This window comes from Camellia sinensis, chromosome 9 (genome assembly GCF_055761805.1).
Source record: "Camellia sinensis isolate YWXY chromosome 9, ASM5576180v1, whole genome shotgun sequence".
Taxonomy (NCBI): domain Eukaryota; kingdom Viridiplantae; phylum Streptophyta; class Magnoliopsida; order Ericales; family Theaceae; genus Camellia; species Camellia sinensis.
In genome coordinates, this window is record NC_138969.1 from 59,003,481 (window position 1) to 59,014,120 (window position 10,640).

The 10,640-nt window shown below is 33.2% G+C and overlaps 1 protein-coding gene across 19 annotated transcripts; it reads right to left on the reverse strand.

Moving 5' to 3' along the window:
* Positions 1–858: 858 nt before the first annotated feature.
* Positions 859–8,959, reverse strand: LOC114309829 (MLO protein homolog 1-like). Of its 19 annotated transcripts, none has more exons than XR_014339715.1 (12): positions 8,721–8,959; positions 8,514–8,564; positions 7,377–7,488; positions 6,329–6,403; positions 5,224–5,423; positions 4,651–4,698; positions 4,106–4,238; positions 3,711–3,799; positions 3,522–3,571; positions 3,363–3,416; positions 3,085–3,163; positions 859–1,128 (listed from the first exon to the last, which is right to left on the reverse strand). XR_014339715.1 is itself a non-coding variant. In XM_082886859.1 (12 exons), the coding sequence occupies exons 7-11, from the start codon at positions 4,151–4,153 to the stop codon at positions 3,131–3,133; spliced, it is 261 nt and encodes an 86-aa protein (XP_082742985.1). In that variant the 5' UTR covers positions 4,154–4,238; positions 4,629–4,698; positions 5,224–5,423; positions 6,329–6,403; positions 7,377–7,488; positions 8,514–8,564; positions 8,721–8,959; the 3' UTR covers positions 859–1,128; positions 3,085–3,130. The 19 variants fall into 19 exon arrangements, 5 of the variants coding, with proteins under 5 accessions (XP_082742985.1, XP_082742984.1, XP_082742983.1 ...); XR_014339717.1 differs by having other exon boundaries at positions 4,054–4,238; XR_014339714.1 differs by having other exon boundaries at positions 4,629–4,698.
* Positions 8,960–10,640: the final 1,681 nt, after the last annotated feature.

Sequence of the window (10,640 nt, forward strand, 5' to 3'; positions counted from 1 at the left end):
TTTAGTTTAATTACTTTTAAAAATTTATTTGTAGAAAATTTTTCTTAAAAATTTTTGAGAAACACAAACTTTGGCAAGGGCTTTTTCAGGCTTTTTTGGCTATTTTAGCCACAAAAAACAAAATAGCCTATTTTAACCATAACAAATAAAACATCACATCCAACCACTACTAAAAAAAATACTTTTTGCGACCGCCATAAACCGTCGCAAATAATAAAAAACAGTCGCAAAAGACTTTTTGCGACGGCCCATGCGACGGCAAATGGGGGTCGCGAATATGGGGGTGGCAAATACTTTTTGCGACGGCAAAACAACGGTCGCAAATTATTTGCGACCACCTAAACTACTTATGGCAACCCCTATTTTGCCGTCGCAAAAAACAAAGAAAAATACTAACATGATCTTTGGCGACCATCTTGTTACCGTCGCAAAAAATTAAAAATAAAAATAAAAATAAAAATAAACAAATTGTGAAACATTAAAGCCCTTTTACCTATCCAGCTGTTTATCAAACAAATTAGACAAATCAAACCCACAGCTAACCTCTAGATATTCTTCCTATTTTCTTCAAATATTAAAGCTTGAACAAAATAAAAACAAAAAATGTCACAATTAAACAATTACTTTTAATATGTGAAACTTTTTTTCATCATATTCCAGTTGGGGTAATATCTGTCAAAACACTTCCAGTATACAATACTACTAATAGAACTTACAAAAGGCGTGTCAATGAAGCACAAGCATTTCAAAGCCCAAATGATGAACTAAAGGTTTAAGATCTAACACGAGGCCTTTCAAGGACTGGGAACATCATTGTGAGAAGACATAAAAATGCAATCAAGTAAAGACAACCAAACATGCAGAACTAAGCTTCTTATGGAGCTCATCCAATTCCGATTGATAGCATGAGAAACCACATGTTTTAACAGCATTAAAATCCACAAGCAAAAATAAAGGTGAATAACCAGTAGCAACAATAATTCTTTGTTCTCACAAGATAAAAAAATCTTATTCCAATCTCTAATCAGAGTAAGAGGGGAAGGGGAATGGAGGCAGGATAAGACAAATCATTGCTTACTTCTAATATCCATACTACCCTTGTTTTTTACCGGTCATACCTGCAACCACCTGCAAAGATGCAATCCGAATAATCAAATTAGTTAAAATTACCCGTGCACAAAATTCTTCCATCAGGTACATATATATTTGAAGTAGTACATAAAATGCCCGTAACGTAAAAAATCACTTTCGAAATGTTGAAATGCAAAAAAAAAAACCTTAGGGGTAAAGTACATGGTTTTTATAGGGGAAGAATCCTAGTAATTTTTCTAGGCAAGACATCAAAAAGGAGCCCAAAACTCCACTTATCAAGGTCTAGAGAAAGCAGCCGGGAAGCACTAGGGTCTACAAAAGGCAGCTATTGGAAGATGCCTAGTGATTACAATAACATCCTAATCTCATCATACCAGCACCAAATATAATATAAGGCCCACCATTTGATAAGTCATACAGTTAATTAAATTACTAAGAAACATCAGATGGAAGGACTGGAATACTGGCACCATTTGTTCACTACTCTTGAATTTCAAATCCTCAAAACAATTTTGATATCCAAATTAAAAATTCAAAATCCACTATCGAATTCAATGTATTTCTGCTGATGCATGTGGATTTAAACATGTTGCCAGACAGATTTAATGGCATATCTATAAGCTATTCTGATTATTTCTGTTGTCAGAGGAAAACCTGCGACATTCCTTTGTCCTGTGATTGTACAGTATTGATTGAAGGGCAGTGCAGTCCATAAAAGAAAATCAAAGATAGGACATGTTTATATATATAGTTCCAGCACATGATTAGAGAGAAAATCACAGTATATACGCATAATATGTATATAAAAATCACAGTTTATATATATAGTTCCAGCACATGTTTATATATATAGTTCACAGTTGATATATATAGTTCACAGTTTAGAGAGAAAATCACAGTTTATATATATAGTTCCAGCACATGTTTATATATATAGTTCCGACATTCCTTTGTACTGTGATTGTCCCAGCCCCAGCCCCAGAAACAGAACCAGCCTCATCATGATTAGAGAGAATTCAGTTAAACATTGCACAAGGAATACCAAAAGCACATGTTTATATATATAGTTCCAGCACATGTTTATATATATAGTTCTGCGCTCTTCATTGCAGTAGAGGTGTTTATTGAGTGAACATGGGACCTCTCTCAAGCTCATACTCCCAGCCATACCCTGTGACTCTAAGAACAAAACACGTGCCGTTAGGTTCTTGATCATCGTAGTGAACCTAGACTCAACCTGTTCAATAATTTTTCCAGAAGATAGATCATTGATGCAGTACATTGAGAAGCCACCATGGCCTAATGTAATATTGCTTTTGATCATATTACTTTCGTCATAAATTAGTTTATTTTTTTAATTTTGTTTCCCCCCAATGTGGTTATCCCTTGCGATGAGTTGGAATAACATCTGTAAAGTTTCTAATGTGACACCCAAGGCATGTGATGCTCTTTTATTTGTAACGAAAATATGGGCAGTATGCACCAAGAGCATGCAATTACAATCAGGCTAGCTTGAGGTGTCTTATTTTGTCCATTTTTCATTTAGATTTTCAAAACATGATGAGGAAGTTGTGCATTCGTGGGATTTTGTTTAGGAGTGTAGGGGCATTTGTTAATAAGATTTTAGACGCTTAGGGTATGCGAAGTTTCATACAATGCACAACTCTACTCAACTCCTCTTGGCAATACCTCAATCAAACTACTCATGTTAGACCCAATGACAGTCTACTGTCTACGCTACCATTGTAGATGAATAAAGTTAGTAGATTGTGATGTTTGAATTATTTTGATCCAGAATTGAGAATATAAAGCCAAGAAGAGAACAAAATGAGAACGTCTATCCTAACAATGCTTGCTCACAAAACTAATTTAATCACAATCAATCAATCCAATCATGCTAAAACTAATTTAAAATCCTACAACTCAGTTATAGATAGTGAGAAAACACGCATCGATTAGTTTGAAATGAAGGCATTGAGGTCGTTGTCTAACCTTAAATCAATGAAATAACTGTCAACATTAAGTCTCTCAGAAGTCCTTATATGCTAGCTGAGTTAGGTTTGGGCTTGACCTGTAATGACAGAAACGAGAGTTAAAAAAATATTAGATCTAGAATTTTTTCTTTCCTAAATAGAACATGTCTGATTGATATTCAAAGCACATGTAGCAGCCATGAAATGAACAGCATATTCAACAATTTTGCAGAGAGAAGTAATTTGAACAATTCAAGCAATGAAGTGTTTCCAGTAAGGAGCTTCCAAATTACTTACATGTCTTACTTACAATGAGTGGCACTAATGAGATCCAGGCAAGCGTGTACCAGCCTACACAAGTTTTAGAAGATAAAAATTATGATTTTATATAATCATGAAAGACTAAAAGTGAATTTAGTCTGATATCATCAAACAGAAACAGAGATGTTTGCTTACTGTAAACATTCAGCAGCAGTAAGATGACAGCAAAAACCCACAGTGGGAAACTGCAAAATCAACCCAAATTTAAAAAAAAAAAAAAAAAATCATTAGCATATAAGTGTCTTGGTAGATTCATTAAATGATATTCCCAAAGCCAGTGAGGAATATAGTTGACAATATTGAAAGAAGAAATGATGAAGTTACCTTATTCCCACCACCACCTCGAAGTCATCTTCCATGGATCTCTTAATATATTTGTGGAAATTAAATTTGGTATTTGGAGCAAAATGTGCCTACATACATATATTTATCAGACTTAATCTGTTGGGACATACCAGAATTAGTCATGCATATAATTAACATTTTAAAAAGGACTTTAGGCCCTGTTTGGAGTTGCTTCTAGGGGTGTTCATGTTAAGTATCAAATGATTGATGTGTTGTACTTGAATTTGATAGTGGATTTATTATATTGTTCAATTTAAATCGAACATGTCAATCATTTGAGATTCAACTTGAAAATCCTGGGGAAATGAAGAAGCCCACTTACGTTGATAAACCCACTGCGCATAGTTATATATTCTGAAAAAATAGTCCCTTACATGCTGAAAAAGCTGACTGATAACACACTGAAAACGCTCTTGCACCATTGGGGGCGGTCCTTGTCCATGTCCTTGCGCATAGGCATAGTCATAGGCTGGAAAGTATGGAGAAGAAGGGATTTGCAAATCATCCCTAAACAACAACCAAATTCAATTGTAAGGCAATAATCAAGACAAATAGAAACACTCAAGTGAATAAAAAAATTAACAACAATGGCAAAATCTAAACACAATCTAAAGGAATTCAATTGCAATCCTATAATTTTCATTCTCTGTATGAGGAATATAAATAAATCTGTAAATGGAATTATAAACATGACATCCAAAACTAAATATAGAGAAAGAACACTGACATCTAAAATGATAATTAGATGAATATACTCAGATCCTCAATCATTCACATGTAAAACAAATTCCAATAGGTTTGGATGGTAACAGCCTTATACATGCCATCAACACATATACATATCGTGTTTTTACTTGTTAAATTTCTACCATAATGATAGAACACAGCACTACTTACAAATCAGAAGCAAGAGCATCACCTCCAGGACTATCAATTCGGATGATAACAGCCTTATATCTTTTTGACTCTGGAATAAAAGATCAGCATTAGCTGGGGAAGGAGCACAATTATAGACAAAGGAAAAGCTAACTGAACACAGAAAAGTAATTAACTCAGTGAGCAGTAAAATATAGTTGGTAATGCCATAGCAATTCCTTAATCTATAAATCCAGTTCATCATTTAAATTCATGTCTTTCTTTATTTTGTTATTATTATTATTTATTTATTTTTAAGGTCTCATGCATCTTGAATCCAGCATCAGTGTTGCAATCTTGCAACTACGTTTATTTTTCAATTCCGTCTTCATAATTAGGATTTGCAATTTAACTTGGAACTCAAGATTGAGTATTTCTTTCTCTTTATTCATCAGATTAAAACATCTGACCGTTTCCATTCAATAGGTCTCCAGGTACTCAAACATTTTCGTGCAATTGATACTTCACTTACAAGATGGTGATCCTTTCATTTAATGAATTATTTGAAAATCACTTTGTCATATTACACAAACACTGCAGTCACCAATAGATGAAATTGAAATGAAAAAAAAGGAACCTGAGTGAGTTGGGAGACGAAAGAGTCGTGATTGTGAACATCAGAAGCGAAGGAGCAATGATCGATGCTACTAGAAGCGGAAAACAAGAGGCTGAAGTTGGATGCGACGGTGAAGATGACGAAATCGAATGATCTCTACTGGTTCTGATCATCAAACCTTAGTAGCTCCGGCATTGTTGTCTGCTGCTTCTCATCACAATCTTAGAGAGAGAGAGAGAGAGAGAGAGATGTGTTTGTGAATCGTCGGGAAAGTGAAAGTGAAAAGGGGGTTAGGGCATAGGTATAATAAGAAAGGGGCAAAATAAATAAAAGAAAGACTCAGATGTTGTTGTAAATATTATTTTTTGCAACCGTTAAATAGTCAGTCGCAAAAAATTAGTCGCAACAAGTCACTTTTCTAGTAGTGAATATAGAACCATGCTAACATCCAAATCTCTATTTCTAGAAAAATAGAGGTTCATCTGCACTAGTTCTTCTGCTCACTCTAACTTCTAGTTTCGGTATTACAAATGGTTTTAGGTAGTGATCCCCTGCATTAGTGCATATTTCAGAAATATTGTGAGGAAAACAGAATCATAAAAATCAGTTTTTACATTTCTGTAGAACACTAAAAAGTATTTAGAAACATTAGTGAAATATATATTGGTGATCTGTTATGGTGTATGGAAACAATGTGTTCCCTTATAGATATTGTAACAAGGACGCATATGGCAGTGGCCAACATCAATATTTAACAAATTAACAGAATCAATTAATTGCACACAAAGATTTCACAAAATGAAAAACAGATGAGAGATAAAATGTAATGCCCAACCTAATGTTTAACATGAATATTTTTCTAGAAATGCAGATCACTGCTTATAGTTGTTAGATCAATAATGTTAACAGATGAACAGTACAGATGATCAATAATGTTAACAGATGAACAGTACAGATGATCAATAATGTTAGATCAATAATAATTACAAAGGCTTTTTTACCATGGTCTGACAGACTACATAGAGTGAGGAAGGGAGGGATGGTTTAGTAATAGAAAGTAATAATATCAAGACAAACTAAAAAAATCCAAGGCAGCATTTAGGCAAACACATAAAAATAGACTTACAGGTACTGTAAATTCTTGAGCTGGCCAAGCTGAGGGACCAAAAATTGGCCAGATAATGCTGCATTTCCAAGATCACTGAAGAAGAGACAAACAACCATCATAGAAGACCTCAAAAATTGGGAGAAAGTTATGTACTTCATGGAAGTTCAAAATGTTTTCATGTGCATTGATATCATCAAAGAAGATAGCTTACACTCTTATCACACTATTTTCATTTTTTATTTGGATCAAACCTATGGCATAGATCAATCATCAACCCCATGTATATATCCTATATTTTAATTTTGATTTAAAACCAATTAGTCACATATAGAGTACACCATCACTGTTAATTTAATTGTCCTTTATTTTATCTCCGTGTACTAAGGTCTAGCCTACACACACAAACTTGCAGGCACACTGTATATAGAGAACATAGGATTATGACTGAATATTAGGTTTGTTATAGAACCTGACATGGCCTGAGATGCTAAATTAGAGATTTGAAAATAAGTTACCACAAGCACTTCTTGAAGTTAAAAGTTTGTTCAACATAGGATTATGAACTTGATCCATGCTTATATTAGTTAGTGTTGTTAGTCTATATAAGCTTACAGTTTTGACTAATCATGTATGCTTTGGTTTAGGGAAGAGTAAGAGAAGTATCCTGTCACAATCTTATTAACCATTATTCAAAGAAAGAACCTTTCCACAATTTTATATTTATACCAAATTGATATTAACATTGTCACTCACAATATAAAAAGATATTAGTCAGTAAAGTTTAGTGTTATAAAACTTACCTAATAGACTAAGCAAGAGATACTGGGTGCATGTCCAACTAGGCACATTGGACACAAATCCTGTACTCTTTTAAGTCTTACGCGTGTCAAGTGTTCAACACCATTACTTCTTGCATTTAGAAAAGTCAAGAGCAACATAAGAGATAATCAAGCATTATTAAAGGTCAAGCAGGGGACCTTAATTGTGTTCTTCCACACTCTTCCATTCCATAAAATTAAAACCACAATTTAGAATACTAAGAATAATTACATGTGAAAGACATTACCATTGCTTCTTTGAATAGATACTCCTGTAAGTGAATGCAATATTTGAAATCATCGCACTAATGAAACCAGTCCAGTGGAAAGAAAGTTCCGTTAGTGATGCCATTGATACGCCTAATATAGAATTTGAGAGGATTATCATCAACAAAAGAATATGTTGCTCAATTTATTTGATCAAGCCCTTGGTTCTTGACATAATCACATAACCATTTGTAAACAAATTTTATTCAAATGCTTGATAAAAAATCTAATTACATGTACAAATACGTGTGTAATTTATACTGTGATAGGTTACTCGATTAGTTTTATGACAGTATCACTTTTTATTAAAAATAATATACCCAGCAAATCAGGTTTAGAGAAGCGGTAATTTTGATTCAACATGAAGACAAATGAACTAATAGATAGGAACAAAGTCGAACAATTACCAAAAACAACAGGGGCTAAGTCGAACAATTACCAAAAAAGGGCTTAAACACCAGGGTTTACGGAGCTACAAAATACATTTAAACTGAAAATACAAATCGAAATAGCTAGATGCTATCATTCTTACTGCTATTATGTGAATTTTCAGAATGTAAATGTGGGGAAAATTATTATTGTGCTTCACATGTTAACTTTAATATGAAACTAATTTTTTTAAGCTGTAAAAAATTCAAATAAATAAACAAAACACTAGCTATACTACAAAAAAATTCAATTAAAATTCCAATGCACCTTCATCAGACAAAATATTAAAATAAAACAAGTCTATACAAAATTTAGGCTATAGAAATTTTTTGTTTGACTAGCGTCATAAATTCTTTTAAAAACTCTATGTAATTGTGAGTAACAAAGCCATAGAGAGAGAGAGAGGAGAATAAAAAGTAAATGAATCAAACCCTAACTTTTGCTCTCTCACAGTATCTCTCCTAAATTCTATGAATTTTGCGAAATTGGCTATGAATCGCAGAACAAAAAATAATCGAATTCAGATGTGTGTATATAAATATGCATGTATATGTGAGAAGAATTGAAAATAGATAGAAACATTTCAGATGAGAAAAGAAAGAATTGCAAATAATTGAAAACCTAGATTTCCTAAGTCAGATAGAGAGAGAAGCAGAGGTGATAGAGGAGGTTGAGGATTGAAAAATTACTTGTATTCTCACAAGACACCGATGAAATCACCTAATTTGCAATGAAATCACCTGAAAATTCAACAAATTGACAGGTACATTACAAGTTCCTGAATTCAGAAACAATTTAAGAGAGAGAGAGAGAGAGAAGAGAGAAGAGAGATTGAGAAATTGAAGGGGAGAGAGAGAGAGAGAGAGAGAGAGAGAGAGAGAGAGAGGGAGCCATACCTGTGACGACCATGGGTGAGTGCGAGAGAGAGTTAAGGCACATTGAGAGCTTCCATCATAGAGAGAGAGAGAGTTATGAAATTGAAATTGGGGAAAATTAATTAAAGAAAGCCGTGTTATTTGCATCCCTTATAAGTTATGGCTGTTGGTGATATTTTCTTTTTTTTTTTTTTTTTTTTTTTTTTGTGACCGCTTGTTTGACCGTCGCAAAAGAAGTGACGCAAAAAGTCATTTTTCTAGTAGTGAACCTATAATCATTACATTCTTCTCTCACAAAAAAAGTCAAAAAGCTAAAAAGCCCTTCCCAAATCAAGCTTTTTAGCCCAGGCTAAAATAGCCAAAAAAATCAAAAAGTCAACCTACTTTCCAAACGGAGGCTAAATAAGGCCTTAATCTCTAAAAATTTTATGTGTTACAGAGCCTAATCATTGATCTTATGATTTAGAGGAAATTTTTTTTAATGTAACTACGTCATCGGTTCCAGCGTTGAATAATCTCTCACTATTTATACTTTAATATAGATGTCATATCTAGAAAGTGATGGGTGAACCTTTAATTTATTGTGTATTGATGATATCAGTAATTATGGGTGAACATTTAATATAGATATTAATATAGATGTCATATAGATGTCAGTAGTTATGGATGTGATATATATATATAGATGTCAGTAGATATGGGTGAACCTTTAAAGTGATGGGTGAAGCTTTAGGCTAAGTTTGACGCGTTTGAAAAAAAATTAAAAAGTTAAAAAATTATTATTTTATTTAAGTTACATCATTTTATTTAAGTTATATAACTTCTCTAACACATCATTTCAAACTCAACTCAAATTCAACTCATATTTCATAAAAAGTCAAAAAGTACACTTATTTAGATCATCTCAAATAATCCCTTAATATAGATGCCATCAGTAGTTAAATTTTTACTCCATTTAGCCTCTGTTTGAGAAGTGGGTTGACTTTTTAGTTTTTTGACTTTTTTGGCTATTTTAGCCTGTGCTAAAAAGTTTAGTTTGGGAAGGACTTTTTGCCTTTTTAGCTTTTTTGATTTTTTTTGTGAGACAAGAATGTAATGATTATGGGTTGGATGTGATATTTTGTTTTTTGTGGCTAAAATAGCCTATTTTGTCTTTTGTGGCTAAAATAGTCAAAAAGTCCCGTTTAGCTCTTGCCAAACAGAGCCTTAGAGATAAATTTGAATCTTTATTTTATCAAACAAGTCAACACAGATCAAAGGGATAATTAGGGGCGTAAAAATAACCCGCGGTTCATGGTCTGAAATTCTCCTGTGGCTTGGGATGGGTCCAGTTCATTTGGGTCTGAGTCCGAATCCAACTCGAACCTCTGGGCCTAAGTTTGGGCCATCATTTTAAAATCCGATCCGGCTCATAGCCTGGCCCATCGGCCCTCTTAAAGCCCACTTAAGGCCTGACCCGAGACCCAGTGTCTATTTTAATGAAAAATAATAAAATTTTAGTAGAAAAAATTTTAAAAAATATATAATCAACCCTCTTATAAATATAAATAAGAATCCAAACAATTAAAAATAAATATATCAGTGTATAGGTCGAAAACCTTGACCAGATCAGCTGCTGGAAATTAACTAAACAAAGTTTTTCTTGCAACAGACATAAATTTCTTCATGAAATATGACATTTCGAATACAGCCAAAGAAAGTAACATCTTTAGAGAATATTTTAGTAATGAAAAACCTGAAATCTTAAATTATATCTGTCCTATTTACTGGAATATTTTCTACAATAGTAATTTTTTATAGTTTTCCTATCAAAGGTCGTAGATTGAATTGTATCAACAAAGATCTTTCACCCATGCAATTTTAGAGCAATTTCTCCAGTCAATTTGTTTGGATTAAATGATGGCTTTGAAAATGGCCACTTTAGCTCACATTATGATCCTA